This window comes from Globicephala melas, chromosome 9 (assembly GCF_963455315.2).
Source record: "Globicephala melas chromosome 9, mGloMel1.2, whole genome shotgun sequence".
Lineage (NCBI taxonomy): Eukaryota > Metazoa > Chordata > Mammalia > Artiodactyla > Delphinidae > Globicephala > Globicephala melas.
Window position 1 is genome coordinate 14,412,715 of NC_083322.1, and position 25,286 is coordinate 14,438,000.

Sequence of the window (25,286 nt, forward strand, 5' to 3'; positions counted from 1 at the left end):
GAAAATCTGGCCATTACCTAACCTCCTGACAATTTGATAACGGTTGAGCAAACCAGAAACTATTAAGATCCCATCATATTAGCAACTGTTAAAACCATAAATCCGAGGACGTTGGCGATATTATAGGGAGCGTATGTAAGTTAAGAAGTCGAACGAGTTTGTTAGCTGAACATTGATGACTGTCACATTATGTTTGTCTAATGAAAACATCGGTACTGTCTGGGTTTCTCAATGGTCTAAGTCAGTGCTTGTGGGACTTCAGTGTGATTAAATCATTTGGGGATCTTGTTGAAAGACGGATTCTGATTCACTAGAACTTGGGTGGGGCCTGACATTCTAAATTTGTGACAAGCTCCCAAATAATGGTGAAGCTGCTGGTTCTCCCGCCACATTTTGAATAGCAAAGATTGAAATCTCTGTCACGCAGTATGGTAGCCACTAGTCATGTGTGGCTATACAAATTTAAATGAATTAAAGTAAAGTAAAATAGAAAATTTAGTTTCTTAAGTCTTATTACCTATATTTCAAGTGTTCATTAGTCATGTATGGCTTACATTTTAGGAAGCTCAGATTATAGAACAATGCCATCATCATAGAAAGTACTATCAGACCTACATCATCAGTCTTAAAGTGAAGAGGATTTTTATCTCTTTGTAGAGTTGTTTGAAATGTACAATTATGAGCTTGTTCCATTCCTTTGTAGTCACAAATCATATAGGTATACATTGGTATGTAAGGCATAGAAGAGAGAAAGCAAGGAACAATTTCATCTAATTTAGTTTGTTCAGTGGAATTCTCTTCTCGCATTGATTTTATTGTCAATCCATAGACGTGTTATCCTAATTATCCTTTGCCTCTCAATGGGCAGTCATTTCCACTAAATTTGTATCAGTTTCTTTGCCATTTTTTCCTCGTCCTACATTATTAATGTATACTAGAGGACACATTGTTTGAAGAAGTATTGCAATAATTTAAAGTATACATGTGTGGGGCTTCCCTGGTGGCACAGTGGTTGGGAATCCACCTGCCAATGCAGGGGACACAGGTTCAAGCCCTGGCTGGGGAAGATCCCACATGCCGCGGAGCAGCTAAGCCCATGTGCCACATTACTGAGCCTGTGCTCTAGAGTCCGCGTGCCACAACCACTGAAGCCCACGCACCACAACTATTGAAACCTGTGCGCCTAGAGCCTGTGCTCGGCAACAAGAGAAGCCACTGCAATGAGAAGCCTGTGTACCGCAACAAAGAGTAGCCCCTGCTCGCCGCAACTAGAGAGAGCCTGCGGGCAGCAACGAAGACCCAATGCAGCCAAAAATAAATACATAAAGTATACAAGTGTATAATTTGTGAAAATAATCCTCATATTCCCTTTTCCCATCTAAGTGTTCCATCAATTTACTTATTTATTTATTTATTTTGCGGTATGCGGGCCTCTCACTGTCGTGGCCTCTCCCGTTGCGGAGCACAGGCTCCGGGCGCGCAGGCTCAGTGGCCCAGCCGCTCCGCGGCATGTGGGATTTTCCCGGACCGGGGCACGAACCCGCGTCCCCTGCATCGGCAGGCGGATTCTCAACCACTGTGCCACCAGGGAAGCCCATCAATTTATATTTTTAAAGTGTACTCTTGAAGCAGGACCAACCTGTATTAGTTACCAAAGGATATGGGCATTGATTTTCATTGAAAGTTCCCTGGACTATTGCTTTTTCTTTACTTTCTGTGAAGTGGAAACACTGACCATTGTCATTTATTTCCAGGAATTTATGCAAATATTCTCACGAGATTCTCTCAGAAGATAACTTCAAGGTCCTGAAAAATCATGCACTCTCTGGACTGAACAAAGAGGAATTAGCCGTGCTCCTTCTCCAAAATGACCCTTTTTTTATGCCAGAGGTAAGTTCTAATTCCTTAGTTTGAAAAGCAGGGAGAGTGCTGTTGGCAGCGTGGCATCGTGGGTGTGTTGGAATGGGAGCAGAGAAAACTGAGCACCAGGGCCTGCAGGTGGCCGTCAACAGGTGATTGTTGCTGAGTTATCTGAGAGATTCCAACAATTTCCTTCCTATTAGAAGTTTTACAAGAATTTGGAGTCTGGAATGCTTCCCCCGCCAGGCTGCTAGGGAACCCTGTGACCTACTGGAAGAGGTGGGCTTTGAGGCAGGGTTTTGGAAGATGACAGAGTGTATTGGTTGAGGCTAAGTTATTGGAACAAAGAGACCTCAAAGTGCAGTGATTCAAATAAAATATTACTTTGTTTCTCTATCACTTGACAGTCTGGATTGGGGGGTCATTAAACCATGGTCCATGGTCCAAATCCCACCTGCCACCTGTTTTTGTAGTTTAATTGGAACACAGCCACCCCCATTCATTTATATATTGTCTATTGCCACTTTCTCATGCAAGAGTGAGTTGAGTATTCGCAACAGAGACTGAATGGCCTGCAAAGCCTAAAATATTTACCATTTGATCCTTTACAGAAATAGTTTACTGACTTTTGGTTTTGCCCAGATGTAGGCAGGTAGGTATCCGATGGTCAGGCAGCTGGATTCCACAGTGTCACGCAGGGACTCAGGCCAGTAGGTCAGCCTTATTATCTTATATATAATATATCCATTCTATTTTTGGACCAGTAGATAATCTCTGTTCTCTTTTAACATGTGGCTTCCTCCTCCAGGTACAAGGAGACTCTTGTCACTGTCATCATTTTCTAACCAACAGGAATGTAGAGAGGGAGTAAGTGAAAGGCAAGCAGCTTTCTTTTTTAAAAGATGCAACTTGGACATTGTAAAAAGCGCACCTGCTCCATGTCATTCGCCAGAACTTATCACATGATCACACTTAGGTAGAAGGGAGGCTGGGAAATGTAGTTTCTGGCTGGGTAACTAGGTGTCCAGCTAAAACTTGGAAGCTTCTATTATTAGTAGAAAGGTGAGGACAATGGCAGATAATTAACAGTCTCATCCACACAGGACTATTGACTTGAAAATCAGAGAATGCTGTTTAAAGAATGGTATCTGACCTGAGAAAAACCCTTGTGTAGAGAAGTTAGCTTCACACTGAAAGAGAGGCACAGAAACATAATGGAAGGCTCAAGTGGAATGAGTGGAAGGGACTGAGATTAAGATAAGCAAAGGTGGGGACTTCCCTGGTAGTCCAGTGCTTAAGAATCCGCCTTCCAATGCAGGGAACTCAGGTTTGATCCCTGGTTGGGGAACTAAGATCCCACATGTTGTGGGGCAACAGAGCCCGCACACGCCACAACTAGAGAGAAGCCCTCATGCCGCAACTAAGACCTGACACAGCCAAAAATAGATAAGTAATTAAGTAAGTAAGTAAATAAATAAATAAATAAATAAATATATATATATATATATTTTAAAGATAAGCAAGGTTGAAATTCAGATGTGCTTTTATTTATGGCAAGATAGCTATTAGGGATATCTGGGGGGTTAAACATCTTTTGACTCTAAGCTCAGTGTGTTTCCCTGAGGACTTAGAAACCTTAGGACATGAGGGGTGATTTTGAGTTGATCACTGAGCTCAAGAGAGATAGGAGTGCAAGGCCGTCTATAAAAATGTCTTCAGAGACGGAGAGAGTGGAGGAGGACTATATATGCCATTTCTGCAGGCATTCTTTCATTTAGGTACTTGGATTTCTCTCTCTCTCTCTCTCTCTCCCCGTTTCCAGGAGCCTAGGTTTAGAGGTCTTGTCTTGGGATCCCTATGGCCCTTGGCCTGTGTGCCAGCTCAGTCCCTCCAGGCTACCAGCATGGGGAGACGCCTTACACACCAACTCGTTAAAGGTCCCGTTGACTAACAGACCCACCCCGTCCTTTTCCTTTCATGTGAAGGGATGACGACAGGTGAAGTCTTGTTGTGACCCTTGAGAGGAGTGTCCCTGGGGTCCAACCTTAGTCTAGTGTTAAACTTGGAAGTTTGGAAAAGTCACTCATCAGGTTTGCTGTCTGCTTCTGTTCTCCAAAATCACCAAGGACTTTCTGTATCACGTCCCTGGAGAATAAGGGGAGTGACAGCTCTTCCTTTCTCTAGGGAAGAACCTACTAGAAGGTGGTGTTGCTGATGGATCCCGGAAAAGCCCATTGACAGAAGAGCTGGGAGGGTCCTCGTAGGAAAATGCCGTTGTCATCCTCTATCACACAGAGTCTGAAGTGTCATCTGAGGTTCCCTTTCCCTTTTAATAATTCAGTACCCATGCTTAGTGGGTGGGGTGGGAAGGCGTGTGCTTGAAGTTTATTTTTAGCCAATAACTTAATTTACTACTTGTCAGGGGTAGGATCACAGACTAGCAGACTGCACTGTTTCCTGAACCAGAGGTCTGAGGCGCTGGTTCCTGTAGTGGAAAATCGACCAGAGCATCGATAACATAAGTCTCTATTTGACAATTTGGGGCAAGAGTAGTCTCTCAAGGAGTGTTTTAACTTGGGTGAGTAGGGCAGAATATTTTCAAGGTTTTAGCAGGAGGGGCTCAGCCAGAGTTCAGCTAGTTCCAAGGATAGTCGGTCAACGATGGTCCTTCCATGTGTCTCAAAGTCCTGACTCTGCGACTAACCACCTCTGTGGTCCTGGACAAGGCATTTCATCCTTCTGCGTCTCACTTTACTTATTGTTTGTTTTGCATTCATTCAACTAACACTCAGGAGTTCCTACAAGGGCAGGCTTCTGAAGGCAGCAGTGGACAAGACACACTGCCTGCCCTCAAAAACTTAAAATGTTCACACTCTTCCACTTTGCCTTGACCTGCGAGAACATAAAAGCATCAGGCAAATCTGACGTCCTTATATAGAAACTTGTGTAACTGAGATGTATTTATTAAAAGGAAGAAATGATTTCATTTGTTTTGGCAGGAGCATTCTTACTTAAACATCAGCATAGAGCTAGGAATGTTAACCAAAGTATCATTTGTGAAGTTACTAATTATTCTTGTTTCACTCAAGCCTCTAGAACACTGGTTCTCAAGCTTTAAATGTGTGTCAGAATCACCTGGAGGGTTTGTCAAGCCCAGATTGCTGGGCCCTACCTCTGGCCGTTCTGACTCTGTAGATACGGGGAAGGGCCCAACGAGTTGTATTTCTAATAAGTTTCCAGCTGGAGCCGATGTTGCTTGTGCAGGGACCACACTTTGAGAACTGTTGGTCTAGAGTCTTGAATCTGGATCATAGGCTCTATCGCAATGGTATCTATTTGCATCAGGTTTAGAACTTGTTTATATGGCTTAAGTCATTGTTGTTAGAGTCTGAATCCATGTCTTTGCCACTTGGATACATCACAGTGGCCCGTGTTGACCTGGTTTGCTCAGAGTCTATTGAAACAACTTATAAACGTTTTCATCTTTAAGCTTCTTCATGTAATGATTCAAACATTTGCATCACATTTCATATTTTGCACCACACATTTACATATTTTATTATTTAATCTGCTCAACAACTTGGTTAGGTGAGGAGAGCAAATATTTTCCTTCTTTACAGCAAAGGAAAGAGAGGCTGGGAGCAAGTAAGTAATTCAGATGTAGCTGCTTCCAGGGCTCCAGACTTCAACCAGCATCTTCTAGTCCTGCATCACCTGGTCTGGCCTCAGTGACAGTGTTTCTTCTGCTCTCCTTTCAGTAAGAACTACATCTCTGTAGAGCTAGATATGTAGGTATACCTATTTACATAGGAATATACAAATTATCTGCTTCAGTTGATCTTTTGAGAAACTGACATTCTGCCTAGCTGAGACTAGATTCTAGACTTCCAGCAGTTGTAGGTAAGACCCACATGTCCTCTTTTGAAAAATTAATTAACTAATTAATTAGTTGGGTTGCACTGGATCTTAGTTGCAGCAGGCAGGCTCCTTAGTTGCAGCATGTGGGATCCTCAGTTGCGGCTCACAGGCTCCTTAGTTGCGGCACACTGGCTCCCTACTTGTGGCATGCTAACTCTTACTTGTGGCATGGTGCGGGATCTAGTTCCCTGACCAGGGATTGAACCTGGGGCCCCTGCATTGGGAGCATGGAGTCTTAACCACTGTGCCACCAGGGAAGTCCCCACATGTCCTTTTTGTTGGCTGCACTGCACGGCATGCGGGATCTTAGTTCCCCAACCAGGGACCGAACCGCGTGGAGTCTTAAACACTGGACCGCCAGGGAAGTCCCTCCACATGTCCTTTTAATAGAACAATGAATTGATATCCAAAGACAGGCCTTCCTCTTCGGGGTTCCTTTATAATGTAGGGCTCCCTTTGGGTCCTGTTTGGTTCTATCTGTAGCTAGCCGTCTTATGTTGATTCTTCCAAAGGAGGTTAATCAAATTCAAGTTTCCTTCAGTTAGTTTGTAGGCCTCTTCTGCTGCAAATAAGTCATCGATTGAAAAGAACTCATCAAAGATTGTGGAATACACGTGCATTTTTTTCCTTTGATATATCTCTGCTTGCTTCTGCTTTTTTTTTCTTATCAGGAAGTAAGAAAAGCTGCGTTTTTATTATTTATTTATTTATTTTTTTATCGGAGTATAGTTGATTTACACTGTTGTGTTAGTTTCTGCTGTACAGCAAAATGAATCAGTTATACATATACATATATCCACTCTTTTTTATTTTATTTTATTTTATTTTATTTTTATCTTTTTGCGGTATGCGGGCCTCTCACTGCTGCGGCCTCTCCCGTCGCAGAGCACAGGCTCCGGACGCGCAGGCCCAGCGACCATGGCCCACGGGCCCAGCCGTTCCGCGGCATGTGGGATCCTCCCAGACTGGGGCACGAACCCATGTCTCCTGCATCGGCAGGTGGACTCTCAACCACTGCGCCACCAAGGAAGCCCCTATCCGCTCTTTTTTAGATTCTGTTCCCATATAGGTCATTACAGCCGAAATTTTTATATACACTTTCCTTGACGTGTGGCACATAGAGAAACACGTTTTATCTCTGACTATTGTTTCTTCCTTCTGTAGATATGCAAAAATTATAAGGGAGAGAGTGGAAGACAGATTTGTAACCAGCAGCCACCGTGTGAAAGGCTCCACGTTTGTGAACACTTTACCCGAGGGAACTGTGGTTATGCCAACTGCTTCCGGTCCCATAACCTGATGGACAGAAAGGTGCTGGCCATCATGAGGGAGCACGGGCTGAGCTCACGTGTGGTCCAGAACATCCAGGACATCTGCAACAGCAGGCACCGCCAGAAGAAACCCTCTGGGTGGAGAGGTAAATGCAGTCTACTTTTTTTTTTTTTTTTTTAGCGGTACGCGGACCTCTCACTGTTGTGGCCTCTCCCGTTGCGGAGCACAGGCTCCAGACGCGCAGGCTCAGCGGCCATGGCTCACGGGCCAGCCGCTCCGCGGCATGTGGGATCTTCCCGGACCGGGGCACGAACCCGTGTCCCCTGCATCGGCAGGCGGACTCCCAACCACTGCGCCACCAGGGAAGCCCTCAGTTTTTTGAGTATATACCCTGAAGTAGAATTGCTGGATCACATGGTAATTCAGTGTTAAATATTTGAGGAACTGCCATACCGTTTTCCACAGTGGCTGCACCATTTTACATTCCCATCAGCAAAGCACTAGGGTCTCAATTTCTCCCCCTCCTCACCAGCACTTGTTACTTTCTGTTTTTTCTGGATAATAGCCATCCTATTATGATCAGTGAAATGATCAGTACAATTTCTTAAGCATTTTGATGTTGTTTAATGGAATTAACACTTGCATTTTTTAATATCTTTATTAAGTGGATATAGAGGAGATGAATTTTATGAAGCAAGTAGAATATATAACTAAGATTCTGTGAGAGAATCTTTTAATATTTGAGAAATGCTTTATCATTTACAAGGGACTTTCACCTAAAATATCTCATCACTGTTCCTCACAGCAAAACTGTGAAGCAAGGCAGGTGTATTATTGGCCTCACTTAATGGATAAGGAAACTGAGGCTTGGAAATTTTAAGTGACTATTTTTTAAAATTATTTATTTGGCTGCGTTGGGTCTTTACTGCTGCGCGTGGGCTTTCTCTAGTTGCGGCGAGGGGGTCTACTCTTCGTTGCAGTGTGCGGGCTCCTCATTGCGATGGCTTCTCTTGTTGCAGAGCACGGGCTCTAGGCACGTGGGCTCAGTAGTTGTGGCTCATGGGCTCTATAGTGCAGGCTCAGTAGTGGTGGCACACGGGCTTACTTGCTCCACGGCATGTGGGATCCTCGTGGACCAGGGCTCGAACCCGTGTCCCCTGCTTCGGCAGGTGGATTCTTTTTTTTTCTTTTTTTTTTTACATCTTTATTGGAGTATAATTGCTTTGCAATGGTGTGTTAGTTTCTGCTTTATAACAAAGTGAATCAGTTATACATATACATATGTTCCCATATGTCTTCCTTCTTTCATCTCCCTCCCTCCCACCCTCCCTATCCCACCCCTCTAGGTGGTCACAAAGCACCGAGCTGATCTCCCTGTGCCATGCGGCTGCTTCCCACTAGCTATCTATTTTACCTTTGGTAGTGTATATACGTCCATGTCTCTCTCTCACTTTGTCACAGCTTACCCTTCCCGCTCTCCATACCCTCAAGTCCATTCTCTAGTAGGTCTGTGTCTTTATTCCTGTCTTACCCCTAGGTTCTTCATGACATTTTTTTTTCTTGTATTACATATATATGTGTTAGCATACGGTATTTGTCTTTCTCTTTCTGACTTACTTCACTCTGTATGACAGACTCTAGGTCCATCCACCTCACTACAAATAACTCAATTTCGTTTCCTTTTATGGCTAATATTCCATTGTATATATGTGCCACATCTTCTTTATCCATTCATCTGATGATGGGCACTTAGGTTGTTTCCATCTCCTGGTTATTGTAAATAGAGCTGCAATGAATATTTTGGTACATGACTCTTTTTGAATTATGGTTTTCTCAGGGTATATGCCCAGTAGTGGGAATGCTGGGTCATATGGTAGTTCTATTTGTAGTTTTTTAAGGAACCTCCATACTGTTCTCCATAGTGGCTGTACCATTCACATTCCCACCAGCAGTGCAAGAGTGTTCCCTTTGCTCCACACCCTCTCCAGCATTTATTGTTTCTAGATTTTTTGATGATGGCCATTCTGACTGGTGTGAGATGATATCTCATTGTAGTTTTGATTTGCATTTCTCTAATGATTAATGATGTTGAGCATGCTTTCATGTGTTTGTTGGCACTCTGTGTATCTTCTTTGGAGAAATGTCTATTTAGGTCTTCTGCCCATTTTTGGATTGGGTTGTTTGTTTTTTTGTTATTGAGCTGCATGAGCTGCTTGTAAATTTTGTAGATTAATCCTTTGTCAGTTGCTTCATTTGCAAATATTTTCTCCCATTCTGAGGGTTGTCTTTTCGTCTTGTTTATGGTTTCCTTTGCTGTGCAAAAGCTTTGAAGTTTCATTAGGTCCCGTTTGTTTATTTATTTTTTTATTTCCATTTCTCTAGGAGGTGGGTCAAAAAGGATCTTGCTGTGATTTATGTCATAGAGTGTTCTGCCTACGTTTTCCTCTAAGAGTTTGATAGTTTCTGCCCTTACATTTAGGTCTTTAATCCATTTTTAGCTTATTTTTGTGTATGGTGTTAGGGAGTGTTCTAATCTCATACTTTTACATGTACCTGTCCAGTTTTCCCAGCACTACTTATTGAAGAGGCTGTCCTTTCTCCACTGTACATTCCTGCCTCCTTATCAAAGATAAGGTGACCATGTGTGCGTGGGTTTATCTCTGGGCTTTCTATCCTGTTCCGTTGATCTATATTTCTGTTTTTGTACCAGTATCGTACTGTCTTGATTACTGTAGCTTTGTAGTATAGTCTGAAGTCAGGGAGCCTGATTCCTCCAGCTCCGTTTTTCATTCTCAAGATTGCTTTGGCTATTCGGGGTCTTTTGTGTTTCCATACAAATTGTGAAATTTTTTGTTCTAGTTCTGTGAAAAATGCCAGTGGTAGTTTGATAGGGATTGCATTGAATCTGTAGATTGCTTTGGGTAGTAGAGTCATTTTCACAATGTTGATTCTTCCTATCCAAGAACATGGTATATCTCTCCATCTATTTGTATCATCTTTAATTTCTTTCATCAGTGTCTTATAGTTTTCTGCATACAGGTCTTTTGTCTCCTTAGGTAGGCTTATTCCTAGATATTTTATTCTTTTTATTGCAGTGGTAAATGGGAGTGTTTTCTTGATTTCACTTTCAGCTTTTTCATCATTAGTGTATTGGAATGCCAGAGATTTCTGTGCATTAATTTTGTATCCTGCTACTTTACCAAATTCATTGATTAGCTCTAGTAGTTTTCTGGTAGCATCTTTAGGATTCTCTATGTATAGTATATCATGACATCTGCAAACAGTGACAGCTTTACTTCTTCTTTTCCGATTTGGATTCCTTTTATTTCCTTTTCTTCTCTGATTGCTGTGGCTAAGACTTCCAAAACTATGTTGAATAAGAGTTGTGAGAGTGGGCAACCTTGTCTTGTTCCTGATCTTAGTGGAAATGCTTTCAGTTTTTCACCATTGAGGACAATGTTGGCTTTGGGTTTGTCATATATGGCCTTTATTATGTTGAGGAAAGTTCCCTCTATGCCTACTTTCTGGAGGGTTTTTATCATAAATGGGTGTTGAATTTTGTCGAAAGCTTTTTCTGCATCTATTAAGATGACCATATGGTTTTTCTCCTTCGATTTGTTAATATGGTGTATCCCAGTGATTGACTTGTGTATATTGAAGAATCCTTGCATTCCTGGAATAAACCCCACCTGATCATGGTGTATGATCCTCTTAATGTGCTGTTGGATTCTGCTTGCTAGTATTTTGTTGAGGATTTTTGCATCTGTGTTCATCAGTGATATTGGCCTGTAGTTTTCTTTCTTCGTGACATCCTTGTCTGGTTTTGGTATCAGGGTGATGGTGGCCTCGTAGAATGAGTTTGGGAGTGTTCCTCCCTCTGCTATATTTTGGAAGAGTTTGAGCAGGATAGGTGTTAGCTCTTCTCTAAATGTTTGATAGAATTCGCCTGTGAAGCCATCTGGTCCTGGGCTTTTGTTTGTTGGAAGATTTTTAATCACAGTTTCAATTTCAGTGCTTGTGATTGGTCTGTTCATATTTTCTATTTCTTCCTGATTCAGTCTTGGCAGGTTGTGCATTTCTAAGTATTTGTCCATTTCTTCCAGGTTGTCCATTTTATTGGCACAGAGTTGCTTGTAGTAATCGCTCATGATCTTTTGTATTTCTGCAGTGTCAGTTGTTACTTCTCCTTTTTCATTTTTAATTCTATTGATTTCAGTCTTCTCCCTTCTTTTCTTGATGAGTCTGGCTAATGGTTTATCAATTTTGTTTATCTTCTCAAAGAACCAGCTTTTAGTTTTATTGATCTTTGCTATCGTTTCCTTCATTTCTTTTTCATTTATTTCTAATCTGATTTTTATAATGTCTTTCCTTCTACTAACTTTGGGGTTTTTTTGTTCTTTCTCTGATTGCTTTAGGTGCAAGGTTAGGTTGTTTATTAGAGATGTTTCCTGTTTCTTAAGATAGGATTGTATTGCTATAAACTTCCCTCTTAGAACTGCTTTTGCTGCATCCCATAGGTTTTTGGGTCATCGTGTCTCCATTGTCATTTGTTTCTAGGTATTTTTTAATTTCTTCTTGGATTTCTTCAGTGATTACTTCGTTATTAAGTAGTGTATTGTTTAGCCTCCATGTGTTTGTATTTTTTACAGATCTTTTCCTGTAATTGATACCTAGTCTCATAGCATTGTGGTCGGAAAAGATACTTGATACAATTTCAATTTTCTTAAATTTACCAAGGCTTGATTTGTGACCCAAGATATGATCTATCCTTGAGAATGTTCCATGAGCACTTGAGAAAAATGTGTATTCTGTTGTTTTTGGATTGAATGTCCTATAACTATCAATTAAGTCCATCTTGTTTAATGTATCATTTAAAGCTTGTGTTTTCTTATTTATTTTCGTTTTGGATGATCTGTCCGTTGGTGAAAGTGGGGTGTTAAAGTCCCCTACTATGAATGTATTACTGTCAATTTCCTCTTTTATGGCTGTTAGTATTTGCATTATGTATTGAGGTGCTCCTATGTTGGGTGCATAAATATTTACAATTGTTATATCTTCTTCTTGGATCGAACCCTTGATCATTATGTAGTGTCCTTCTTTGTCTCTTGTGATAGTCTTTATTTTAAAGTCTATTTTGTCTGATATGAGAATTGCTACTCCAGCTTTCTTTTGGTTTCCATTTGCGTGGAATATCTTTTTCCATCCCCTCACTTTCAGTCTGTATGTGTCCCTAGGTCTGAAGTGTGTCTCTTGTAGACAGCATATATATGGGTCTTGTTTTTGTATCCATTCAGCCAGTCTGTGTCTTTTGGTGGGAGCATTTAATCCATTTACATTTAAGGTAATTATCGATATGTATGTTCCTATTCCCATTTTCTTAATTGTTTTGGGTTTGTTTTTGTAGGTCTTTTCCTTCTCTTGTGTTTCTTGCCTAGAGAAGGTCCTTTAGCATTTGTTGTAAAGCTGGTTTGGTGGTGTTGAACTCTCTCAGCTTTTGCTTGTGTGTAAAGTTTTAATTTCTCCATCAAATCTGAATGAGATCCTTGCTGGGTAGAGTAATCTTGGTTGTAGGTTTTTCTCCTTCATCACTTTAAATATGTCCTGCCAGTCCCTTCTGGCTTGCAGAGTTTCTGCTCAAAGATCAGCTGTTAACCTTATGGGGATTCCCTTGTGTGTTATTTGTTGTTTTTCCCTTGCTGCTTTTAATATGTTTTCTTTGTATTTAATTTCTGACAGTTTGATTAATATGTGTCTTGGCATGTTTCTCCTTGGATTTATCCTATATGGGACTCTCTGTGCTTCCTGCACCTGATTAACTATTTCCTTTCCCATATTAGGGAAGTTTTCAACTCTAATCTCTTCAAATATTTTCTCAGTCCCTTTCTTTTTCTCTTCTTCTTCTGGAACCCCTATAATTCGAATGTTGGTGCATTTAATGTTGTCCCAGAGGTCTCTGAGACTGTCCTCAGTTCTTTTCATTCTTTTTTCTTTATTCTGCTCTGCAGTAGTTATTTCCACTATTTTATATTCCAGGTCACTTATCCGTTCTTCTGCCTCAGTTATTCTGCTATTGATCCCTTCTAGAGTATTTTTAATTTCATTCATTGTGTTGTTCATCGTTGCTTGTTTCATCTTTAGTTCTTCTAGGTCCTTGTTAAGTGTTTCTTGCATTTTTTCTATTCTATTTCCAAGATTTTGGATCATCTTTACTATTATTCTGAATTCATTTTCAGGTAGACTGCCTATTTCCTCTTCATTTGTTAGGTCTGGTGGGTTTTTATCTTGCTCCTTCATCTGCTGTGTGTTTTTCTGTCTTCTCATTTTGCTTATCTTACTGTGTTTGTGGTCTCCTTTTTGCAGGCTGCAGGTTCGTAGTTCCTGTTGTTTTTGGTGTCTGTCCCCAGTGGCTAAAGTTGGTTTAGTGGGTTGTGTAGGCTTCCTGGTGGAGGGGACTAGTGCCTGTGTTCTGGTGGATGAGGTTGCATCTTGACTTTCTGGTGGGCAGGTCCACATCTGGTGGTGTGTTTTGGGGTGTCTGTGGACTTATTGTGATTTTAGGCAGCCTCTCTGCTAATGGGCGGGGCTGTGTTCCTGTCTTGCTAGTTGTTTGGCATAGGATGTCCAGCACTGTAGCTTGCTGGTCGTTGAGTGAAGCTGGGTGTTGGTTTTGAGATGGAGATCCCTGGGAGATTTTCGCCATTTGATATTACGTGGAGCTGGGAGGTCTCTTGTGGACCAGTGTCCTGAAGTTGGCTCTCCCACCTCAGAGGCACAGCACTGACTCCTGGCTGCAGCACCAAGAGCCTTTCATCCACACAGCTGCTGGTCTAGGAGAGTCTCCTGGAGAGCTGGGGCAGCTGTGCTCACGCTGGGGCATGGGCACTGGGGGCAGTCATATTCGGGAGCTCTGGCAGGTGGATTCTTAACCACTGCACCACCAGGGAAGTCCCTTAAGTGAGTTCTATTGCGAGCAGCCTTAAATCATTTTTAGAAGAGTGAAGGGTAATACTATGAATCAAGAAAAGTAATGTTTTCAGGGTCTCAGAGGACTCGAGAGGAGCAGAGCTCGCGTGTTCTGATTCCACATCTCATGTTTTCTCTCCTGCACGACAATGCCCTCTCGACAGGGGAATATCTGGAAGGATGGGGTTTGGTGTAGCTTCTCAATATAAATTTGTTGTATGCGAGAGGGAGTTTTCTTTGTTGTCACTTCTAGTTAATCTATTTAGTTGATGGGAGGAGGATGCTTGCTTTTACTATATTCCTGCTGCCCCCTGGGTTTGGAAGAGAAAGGATCTCTCTTCCTCCTCTTTCCCACACACAATAGCACAACTCACACGCCACACACACACACACACACACACACACACACACACACACAGCCTCCAGCCACATGCACACAAAAACAACCACTTGCATACATACATACCCCACACATACACAAACTTCATGCACGCACAACATGTGTAACACATGCACAGGACACACTTCACACGTGCCACACAAACACATGCAATCACACCACACAGACAGACTTCACTTGCACATGCCACATACACCATACATGCATATCTCACCAACCGACACACGTCACACACCATGCGTGCAACCATACACACACATACACCCGTCACATGTATACCACACGTGCCTATCACACACACACACACACATGCACACACTTCATGCATGCACACACACCCAGCACAGCACACCCCACTTATAAACATCACACGCATGCACACCGCACTTTGTACGTACTCACGAACACACATGCTCACCCCCCTCCCTCCTGTCTGCTTCCCGGGGGTGTGACTTACCACGTTTCTAGAGAGAGGCCAATTTTTCTTTTTTAGATATTACTCATTTAAGCTTGGGCATTTGGGGGGCTGGACGAACGACTCTGGAAAATTCTCAAGCTTCAGTGAAATCAGACCTCTGTTGTAGTTTCTTTTGTTGTTGTTGTTTTATGTGTCATGAATCCATAACTTAGGTACACCTGTATCACAATATGGGCAAACTCTAAATGATTTTGGGGAACTCCTCCCTGATTTGTACTCGTCTGTCTCTCCATTTACCCTAGCGGTGAGTGACTTGAACTAGAGAATTGTGGACAGCCCCATCTAAGAGTGTGGGCATTTGGGGGCTACATCTAAGTCCCACGAGAGAAGCCAAGCAGAGCCAGTGTCAGTTCGACCTTTATCCTAGGTCATAGGTGGTGTTTTCTGCAGGGCTGGCAGGGTGACAGATTCCTGCATTGTCATAAGCACCTTCTCGAGATTTTCACACAAAAGTAATTTGATAGAACTTCGATAGCAAACCTGGAGAAGCTGAGGCGGAACAGGGCAGGGAAGTTAGTCACGTTAACACCAACCTCCGTTGTTTGCTTTTTCTTTCCCAGCTCCTCCTTCACATCGCAGAGACGCGGCACACAGAGGCAGAAGCAAGAGCAGAGACCGGGCCAGCGGGGACTCTCTTCCATCTGCTGCAGCTTCTGCCCAGAGGTCCTGCCCCCCCAGTCCAGATCCCACCGGCCGCGGGTCTCCCCCGGATGATGGGCCTGTCAAGGATCTTGCCCACAAGTTCACGCACTTGGGAAGTCAGAAGTGCCCTCCGCCTTCCTCAGGCTCGTCTGCGGCGTCCAATCTTGGAGGAACCGGTCAAGGGGGAGCAAGCCAGAGGTTTGCAGAGAATGGCAGTCCAGAGGATCTTTTCTATGGGAATCACAGCAATACTTACGTCACTTTTGATTCGACATCAGCTCCCAAGTGGAAGGGCCCCGCATCCTGGCAGAATGACCGAGACACTGGTAGAGAGAGTTTGTTTTCTTCCAGTCAGGCTGTCTCCTTCTCGCCTCTTGGTTCTCCACAGATACCTGAAACCGTCACCACCAGAAAGAGCACGGCCATCCTTTCCTCGGACTGCGTGAACACGGAGGGCAGACGTGGGAATCAAGACAGCCAGCATTTCCCGCTTTTTAATAATAACGTCGATGACATGGCTACAGATGCCACTTCCGTGAGATTGTTAAATCATAAAACCACAGCCAGTTGGCAGAGAGAAAAATCTTTACCTAGGGGTCAGGACACCGGAGTGACTCGCAGCCATGTGCAGCCCGCTGGCCAAATGACGGCTGCCGACGATGGGGCCACGGGCTTTGTTAATGGTAAACACACAGAGGAGACATTCTGGGCTAGTCTGTCCACAGTGCCCCCAAATGGCTCTAGTAAAGTGATAGATGAAACTACCGATGTAGGTAAAACTGATGCCACTCGTTTGGGCTTCACGTCGGCAGTCAGTGGGGAGAAAGACGTGTTACGCTCTGAAAGTCAGAGGCTGACAAGCCAGGTTCTGCCCACACATGGGGAGACCACTGCCCCGACACAGAGCGGCACTCACTCTGCCCAGGGTCCCTCATTTTACACCTTCCTTAAGCAACAGAGCTGCAGCCTAAGGGACCCATGGTCGGAACTCTGCTCAAATGTCTGTTCCCCCTGCCAGCGAGATTACAACAAGGGCTCGGGCTGGGCTCTGTGTGAGTCACTGAGGGACAGAGAGGGGCCCCATGTCTCACGTCTGCAGCACAGCAGCTAGGGCTAGTGGTTTCTCTTTGCATGTCCCTTAACAGTATTAAAGGGCAAAGGGGTTTTGGTTAAGGAGCACTTCTGATGAGGAGATTGACATATGAAGATGGAAGGACCAACCCTAGAACTGTATAGAATAAGTGCTACATTTATTCAGAACAGGAATAGTTCAACTATGGTTTAAGAAATAAACATAACTCTCAGGTGCCCCAGATGTTCATGTTTGCTTTCATGTCTAGGCTCTCATTAGCAGCAGTACATGAATCATAAGCATTTTCTTGAACGTGGCCCCCATTTCAGATATTCTTCCCCACTGTAAGACCAGATATCTTGATTTTCGGTTTAAATATTAGGGTCAGCACACATGCATCCTCTTTTGTTTTGTAGATTCCGTATCTGACGTTGCGAGTACCGAATGTTCTACGAGGGATGAACATGGCTCAAACGAAATTTGTCTTGACCATCTGTATAAGGGTTGTCAACTTAGTGAGTAACTTACTTAAGGACTTTCTAGAAGCAGAAACTTTATTAATAGTAATATGGCTAACATTTACTGTGTACTGTGTGTCCGGTGCAGTGCTAAGAATCTTACATTCATCTTCTTTAAACTTCACACCAACCCTAGGTTCTGTTGTTAACCCATTTCGCAGATGCACAAACCACCCACTTCACCACTGCATGATATATACGTTCTCCTTTTACAATTCAGTTTTAGGTGATCTGTTACGCTTACTCAGGGACCCATCTTTTTGCACACAAAAAGCAAACAAAAGTATCCTAGCAGACACATTTTCAAAGTTTGTGTCCTGTCGTGATTTAGGCATTGCCTCTCTTCTGGGCCGTGGGCTCTAGTCGCCCCTCAACGTGTGTACTGAGGGACCCGTGCTCTACACGACCGACATCTTGTGTGTCGTTGCAGTCAATGAGCCACCCCTGTCCACACTGTTGCCTCCCACCAGGATTCCTGCAGAAATGTTTCCCACAGGGCTGCTTGGGACACAGAGCTGCCCTCTCACTCTTACACCGCTCTTTCCCTTTCATGCCTCCACCCCAGGCCTAGGCATCATGTCTGATTCATTTGCTTGATTACCTAGTGGTCTTAGACGCATTCACCTTGTGTCTGAAGAGGAGAGTCTGCCCTGCGTTCCCTAAATCAAAAATCTTTAACTTTAAAATATTTTCTTTTTAATTATGGTAAAATACACATAACAGATTTTACCATCTTAAATATTTTTAAGTGTACAGCTCAGTAGGGTTCATTACATTCGTATTGTTGCACAACCAACCTCCAGAATTCTTTTTATCTTGTAAAACTGAGACTCTGTACCCATTAAACAACAACTCCTCCTTTCCCACTTCTGGCAGGGAAGCCCCTGGCAGCCGCCATTTTGGTTTCTGTCTATAAGTATGACTTCTCTACGACCCTCGTATGAATGAACTCACACAGTATTTGTCTTTTTCAGACACTGGCTTATTTCACTTAGTACAGTGTCCTCAAGGTTTATCCACGTTGTAGCCGTTGGGAGAATTTCCTTCCTTTTTAAGGCTGAATACGATTCCATTGTATTCTATCACATTTTGTTTATCCATTCATCCATTGATGGGCGCTTGAGTTGCTTCTCCCTTTGGCTGTTGTGTATAATGCTGCTATGAACACAGGTGTACAAGTAACTGTTTGAGATTTGCTTTCAGTTCTTTTGGGTATATACCCACGAGTGGAATTGCTGGATTATATGGTAAATGTATGTTTAAGTTTTTGAGGAACTGCCACACAGTTTTCCATAGCGGCTGTAGCATTTTATATTTTCACCAGCAATGCACGAGGGTTGCAGTTTCTCCACATCCTTGCCAACACTTGTTAATTTGTTTGTTTGTTTGTTTATAGCAGCCGTTCTAATGGGTGTGAGGAAGGTTATACTTTTTGAGTCAGCCAAATCCCAGGCAGTGCCACTCTGGATTTCCTTGTGATGTCTAAGCCTGCCTCTTTTTATTCTAAAGTAGTAACACATCTTTTAGACATTTCAAAACGGTTGAAACATAATGCAAATTGTGAAAAATAGAACTGTTTTCTGTACTCCTGTATTATGGACTTCTAACATTAATTCATTCTTCAGCAAGCATTCATTGAATGGTCATCTTTTTCATGCCCAGCCCTCTGCCAGTGAAGCAAGGGAGAAGTAAGCTAAACAATGATGCAGGCCTTTTTTCAATGAGTTTGTTGTTAAGATGGGGCATCAAAACAGCCACAAATTTGGGAGCTCCCTGGCTCCCTGGCAGTGGTTAGGACTCCGCACTCTCACTGCCGGGGGCCCGGGTTCCATCCCTGGTCGGGGAACTGAGATCCCACAAGCTGCGCGGTGCTGCGAAAAACAAACAAACAAAACATGCACAAATTAGAAAACTGTGTAAAATGAGTAAATACGTAAATAAAGGACAAACTGAGTCCCGAGCACTGGCTGAGGGAATGAATACAAAACACAAGTCAGTTCAGAAGAGCACGAGATTAGTGAGGGAATTCTTCTGGGAGAGATGAATTTTAGGTCAGGGCTTCAAGGAAACACAAAAGCAGTTGCCTATGCTGGAGAGCAGTTTGTCTCAGTAAATCCACGTGTGGGGTGCAGAAAGGGTAACTGTAAATTTATAATGATCTCAGATTTCCATGTGGGTAACATGGCTTTTGGGGGAGCAGAGAATTTTGTTTTCTGATGAGTCTCCATGGGTAATAATGGAACCTGGAGTTTGGGGCAATGCAGGTAGGGGCCAGCATGAGCACAGGTGTAGCTGGGAAATGTGCCTGCAGGGCAGGATGGGAAAGGTGGGCCATGAAAGGATGGGGAGAGTCAGCAGTGAACTTGGCCGAATCGCTGAGACTTCTTTTCTGTCTTTTTAGAGAGGTGCAACAAAGTTCACTTCCACCTGCCCTACCGGTGGCAGATGTTACTTGAAAACACCTGGATGGACCTCCCGTTCATGGAGGATATAGAGAAGGCCTTTTGTGACCCCCAAGTCTGCAAGTAAGTTGGTGGCCGGTCTGGCTTGTGAGATGCACAATATCATCAGAAGAAAGCCCAGTGCTATGCTTATGGGAAGAAGAAAAAGCAGTTTTCCTTCAGAATCCCATTCAGGTTAACTCTTGAGATAAAAATGGCAAATGCCTGCTGAGTTAATGAAGAAAAATACATAAGTGGGGCAGTTTTGAAGTCACTCAGAGCCTGGCTATTACAAGGGACTCTGGGAGTATTTGCTAACTCAGGTGAAAGAAACAGGGACACAAATATGTGTTTAGTTAATATTTGTCAGTGTGTCCCGCAGAACAACACAATGCGTCGGTCGGTTTGTATTCCTATCAGCTCATCGTAGGACTATTACAAGTACTAAATGATGAGCTCAGAAGAGCTTTGACTTAATTTCATAGTTTGAGAAAATGATTTGAGTCATTTCACATCGTTCTAGGGCAGGATTTTGTTGTATACTTCAGCATTTTATACCTTCCTCCGTGTTCGCTATTTCCTCTACCCTGGAGGTTTCTAAGAGGCTACCTTATATTTCTGCTTCTATTAGGGCTGATATGGGTGATACCACCCATGACCATATTTATAAGCTGCATCCTGTTTTACAAGGACATTCTTTGGGGGGAAAAATATGGATGTGTCGTCGTCTGCAAATTTAGTGAATTTTTGGTGGAGATTCTGTGTTGCAACCTTTTGCCACTAGAGGGTGGCGTCAGCTGCTTTGCTTCTAGGTGTATTTCTCCCCCCAGGTATATCTGAAGCAGTGTTTTTCAACCTTAGCACTATTGACTTTTGGGACCAGATAATCATTTGTTCGGGGGGGGGAGGGCAGTTTAGCATCATTCCTGGCTTCCACCCACTGCATGCCAGTTGTGATAAACAAAAACGTTTTTCGACATTGTTAAATGTTCCCTGGGTCACAAAATCGCTCCTGGTTGAACATCACTGATCTAGGAGGTGTTTCATAGAGCAGTAACTCTTAAACTTTTTGGTCTCAGGAGCCCTATAGAGTCTTAAAATGTATTGAGGATCCCAAAGAACTTCTGTTTATGTGGATTATAGCTATTTATATTTACCATATTAAAAATCACAACTGAGAAAAATTAAATATTTACTGATACATTAAAAATAACAATAATAAACTCATTCATGTTAACATAACATTTTTTGATAATTATATATCCAACTTATATATAGTTATATGCATATATAACTGTATATAAGTAAAACTATAAAAATAACTTTTCCAAAACAAAACAAAACCAAATTCACTGAGAAGACTGAAATTGTTATATATTTTTGCAAATCTCTTTATTATGAAATCAAACATCACGTAGCCTCTGGAAAACTCCATTGTGCACCTGTGAGGGTAGGAAGGTGAAAAAGACAGGTGATGTCTTAATATCATTATGAAAATAACTGTGACCTTGCTGGCTCCCGAAAAGGTCTTGGACCACACTTTGATAACTATTTGAATAATAATTGAAAAAAACTGACTTACTGTGAGTTTCTAACTGACTTTCTAACAAACATTGAGCCAATCCATTGTTTTGTGTGGGCACAGTTGTCTATGGGGGATATTTTTTGAGGGAAGAACACATTCTGTGACACCGTTGAATATGTGGGGCAGGCAGGTTACATTACCTCTCTGTAGTTCAGTTTTTTCTTTTATGTGTAAGACCGAAAGCTGTATAAGGGAAATTCAAACATCCCTTTCAGCTCTCAAGGTTTAATTCTATCCTCTTATTAGGGAAGACCAGAGTGTAGAAAACAGAAGCATTTTGTTTCAGTGAAGCATTTTGTTAACACTAAACTTTTCCCTCTCAGCATTTCTATTGGAAATTATAAAATCAGTTTCAAGAAGATGACTTGTGATTATAAACCCATCCGACGTCTCTCCACGCCTTCATCTGTCACGATGCCGGCCGGTTCTCTCTTCACCACAAAATGGATTTGGTACTGGAGAAATGGATATGACAAATGGGTTCAATATGGAGAGAAGGTGGGTACCACTCCTCCTGGTGGACGCTCTTGTATAAACTTGCCAACTTTAGAAGAAACTAGTAGTACAGTGTCTGACACCCACGTGGTTACCCGTGGAGCATGGACATGGTAGAGGAAGTGGTGCTTTTTTACATGATGCTCAGCAAGCATGGACTCCGATTGCATCATAAAAAATTATAATTATTTTTAAGGAACTCCTTGATCCATGAGCCAGCCAATATCCTTCTTTCCTTGCTATCGGGGCCTGGGCTGGAACCTTGAGCTAGCTTTCTATGTACTAGTACATAAATGTACAGAGACTACTGCTTTCAGCCAGAAGAGGAGGCAGGACTGAGAAATCAGAAGACTGATACAGATGGTTACTAGGATGCAGTCAGAGTCTGGATTCAGATGGACTAGGAGATTCTAGACTTACCCGCACAGGGACATAGTAAAGGGAGAGAAGTTTATTTTTTTTAATTTAATTTAATTTAATTTTTTAAAATATCTTTATTGGAGTAGAATTACTTTACAGTGGTGTGTTAGTTTCTGCTTTATAACAGTGAATCAGTTATACATATACATACATCCCCATATCTCCTCCCTCTTACGTCTCCCTCCCACCCTCCCTATCCCACCCCTCTAGGTGGTCACAAGGCACCGAGCTGATCTCCCTGTGCTATGCGGCTGCTTCCCACTAGCTAGCTATTTTACGTTTGGTAGTGCATATATGTCCATGCCTCTCGGGAGAGAAGTTTAGATAAGCAGAGCTTCTGTCTAGTATCCTTTCTTTCCTTTGGTTCATAGGATTAGAGAGAGAGAGAGAGAGGGAGGGAGTGAGCTTAAGTAGGCAATGAAATCAGAGTGATGAGAAAGAGAAAAGAAAAGCAAGAGATGGAAATGAAGCCAAAGTAGGGACGAGGAAATGCCAGCGTCGGATTCTCTAGGGTTAGAAGTGGACGGGCTACACATATGGCTCTGCGCTCCCTAGCTGTCAAAGCAAGCAAAGAAACACTATGTTATATGGTCCCCTGTGCCTCCATGAAAAGACCATTCCAGTTACTCAGGAGAAGCACGGCTTTTTCTCTGTTAGTGAGGCCTGAGAAAAGGGTCTCCTACGGGGCCACACAGAGGGGACCTTGTGTGCTGTGGTGAGTGAGGTCCTCAACCTTGGTCCCACCATCCGTGCAGTACATGGCGGTTTCCCAGTGGTCTTAGCGGCAGATACATGCTATCAAACAATCTTTCACAGAACCTAAATGAGCGAACTAGGGTGAAGCAGAGGTGCCCTGTGCAAAGAGGACGGGGCTCAGGGCTCTTTGCTTTCCCCTCCTGCGGTGACCTGTCAAGCACCTCGGCGTGAAAACTCCTGTGATATTTAGCTTCGTACGGACTCTTCTTATATTTAAGCCGAGGATGGTGTCAAAGTGCAGTTCCATAAAGGTGATTCCGTGAGGTGCCTGTGGAAATAGAAATTATAAACTCAAATTCTTTAGCCTTGGTTATTAAATAAAATAATTAAATAAAACGAAACGAAATGAAATTAAAATAGTAAACTATAGGTCTCAATGGTTCTTACGTCAAATACTTGCAATTTTCAGTAAGATAGGGCAGAAGGGTTAGAAAATATTTGTATTCTAGTGACATCATGATCCCAGAGACCAAAAGGAACTTTAAGGGGTAAAAGATCATATTTAAATTTACACAGGTCCTGTCACTCATGTCCCCTAGTAAAACATCAAGAAACTTCCTGATAAAACTTCTTTAATATGAAGTTCTCCCTGGGATATTCAGTCTGTGTTAAATGCACAGTTCTAGAATGTAACTTTCTACCTACGAACACAAAAAACGTTATAGTCATTGAATCTGTGGCACTTGTCTGTTGTAAGAAATGGAATGTGTTCTTTGAGGATGTGAATAAACTCTTACTGTCTCATATTAGTTAGACCCATCATTATGTAAATTGAGTGGGCACTTCTGTTATAAAAGAAAAAAAAAAAAAAAGAAAGGAAGGACGGGAAAACAGGCCCTGGGTTTGGTGTTTTCCTTGCTGGTCATCCAAGTAAAATAAAAATGGTGGTACCGGGAGATCTGAAACACAAACATAAGTTGCAGCCTGGTTTCTTTCATAGTTCAGTGTATTATGTATTATGGTCCAAGTTTACAGCTGTTTGATGACCTGGTTTGATCCAGTGTACAGGTTAGAATATTTAGAGAAAAGAGTGGACTGAATAGCTTTCAGACAGAGCCCTACGGTTTTTATTTCTTGCAACTGAATTTTTAATAAGAGTTGCGCATATATGTATAGCTGATTCACTTTGTTATAAAGCAGAAACTAACACACCATTGTAAAGCAATTATACTCCAATGAAGATGTTAAAAAAAAAAAAAAAAAAGAGTTGGGCAACTGAGATTTCCGGGTTAGGAACCTCTCTGGTAGGAACTGGGAGAAATAGAAACTTTTGCCAACAAAGGGTAGATGCATATGTTTGACAGTGAACCCTCTGGAAGGTAGAATTGATATATGGCAGTTCAGGTGCTTAACCAGAACTTGTACCTACATGGATGGTGGACCAGGAGAGGACGGTGGGCAGCAATGGTGCAGGATGGAGTTACAGCAGGAGTGACTGGAGGGCAGAGCCAGGTAGCAGTCATGGGCTTTGCATCAGTCAGGGGGTGCAGATCCAGACCCTCAAGATGTTTACCAGCAGATAGCCAAGCTTAGTAGCTGTGAAAGCTGGCCTTTTGGGGCAGGAGTCCATGACCTGAGGGAATTGCCCAGGACAAGGGCAAGCCATAGCTCTAGAAAGCCGAGATCAAGGCAAACATGTAGGCACAAGACAAAAGCCGAGACCTGGTAACTGAAACTGAGGTATAAATTCAAGTCTTCTGGGAGAATGCATAATTGAAGCCTCTACCATTCATTCACTCACCCATTCAGAACTGGAGTACAGTGAGGGCAGAGCCAGAGGAATGTCCCCGTGAACCATGAGAGGCTGTGCAGATGCTCAGACACTGACTTAATGGCCTCGTTCTGTCCGGTATGACAGCCACTAGCCATATGTGGCTATTTAATTTTTTTTTTCCCCCCAGAGAAGGAAGGATTTATTACTTGCAGCAAGGAAGAAGAACACGGGGGATCTTTCCCAAAGCAATGTCTCTGGGGCTATTTAATTTTAAACTTAAATTAATTAAACTTAAATAAAATTAAGAATCAGTTGTTGTCACACTAGTCACACTTTAAGTGCTCTACCAGCAGCTGTCCCAGCAGCCACATGTGGCTCGTGGCTACCGTATAGGACAACACAGAGAAATTTCCACTGTCAAAGAAAGTTCTAGTGAATATGGCTGAATGGACCCTAAAGCCTTGCTGGTCAAAGTCAGGTCCACAGAAGACCAGCAATGTCAGTGTCATCTGGGAGATGTTCAAAATGCAGGCTCTGGGGCTTCCCTGGTGGCACAGTGGTTAGGAACCCGCCTGCCAATGCAGTGGGCACGGGTTTGATCCCTGATCTGGGAAGATCCCACGTGCTGCGGAGCAACTGAGCCCGTGCGCCACAACTACTGAGCCTGTGCTCTAGAGCAACTAAGCCTGCGAGCCACAACTACCGAGCCCACACACCTCGAGCCCGTGCTCCGCAACAAGAGATGCCACGGC

The 25,286-nt window shown here is 42.9% G+C and overlaps 1 protein-coding gene across 1 annotated transcript in view; it reads left to right on the forward strand.

Moving 5' to 3' along the window:
• Positions 1-25,286, forward strand: part of ZC3HAV1 (zinc finger CCCH-type containing, antiviral 1) — a 67,037-nt gene that overhangs the window by 20,393 nt on the left and 21,358 nt on the right. Inside the window, exons 2-7 of the mRNA XM_030853950.3 lie at positions 1,755-1,890; positions 6,943-7,195; positions 15,452-16,216; positions 17,022-17,120; positions 19,525-19,648; positions 21,473-21,647. Coding sequence (XP_030709810.2) covers positions 1,755-1,890; positions 6,943-7,195; positions 15,452-16,216; positions 17,022-17,120; positions 19,525-19,648; positions 21,473-21,647 — 1,552 coding nt within the window. The remainder of the gene's footprint in view (positions 1-1,754; positions 1,891-6,942; positions 7,196-15,451; positions 16,217-17,021; positions 17,121-19,524; positions 19,649-21,472; positions 21,648-25,286) is intronic.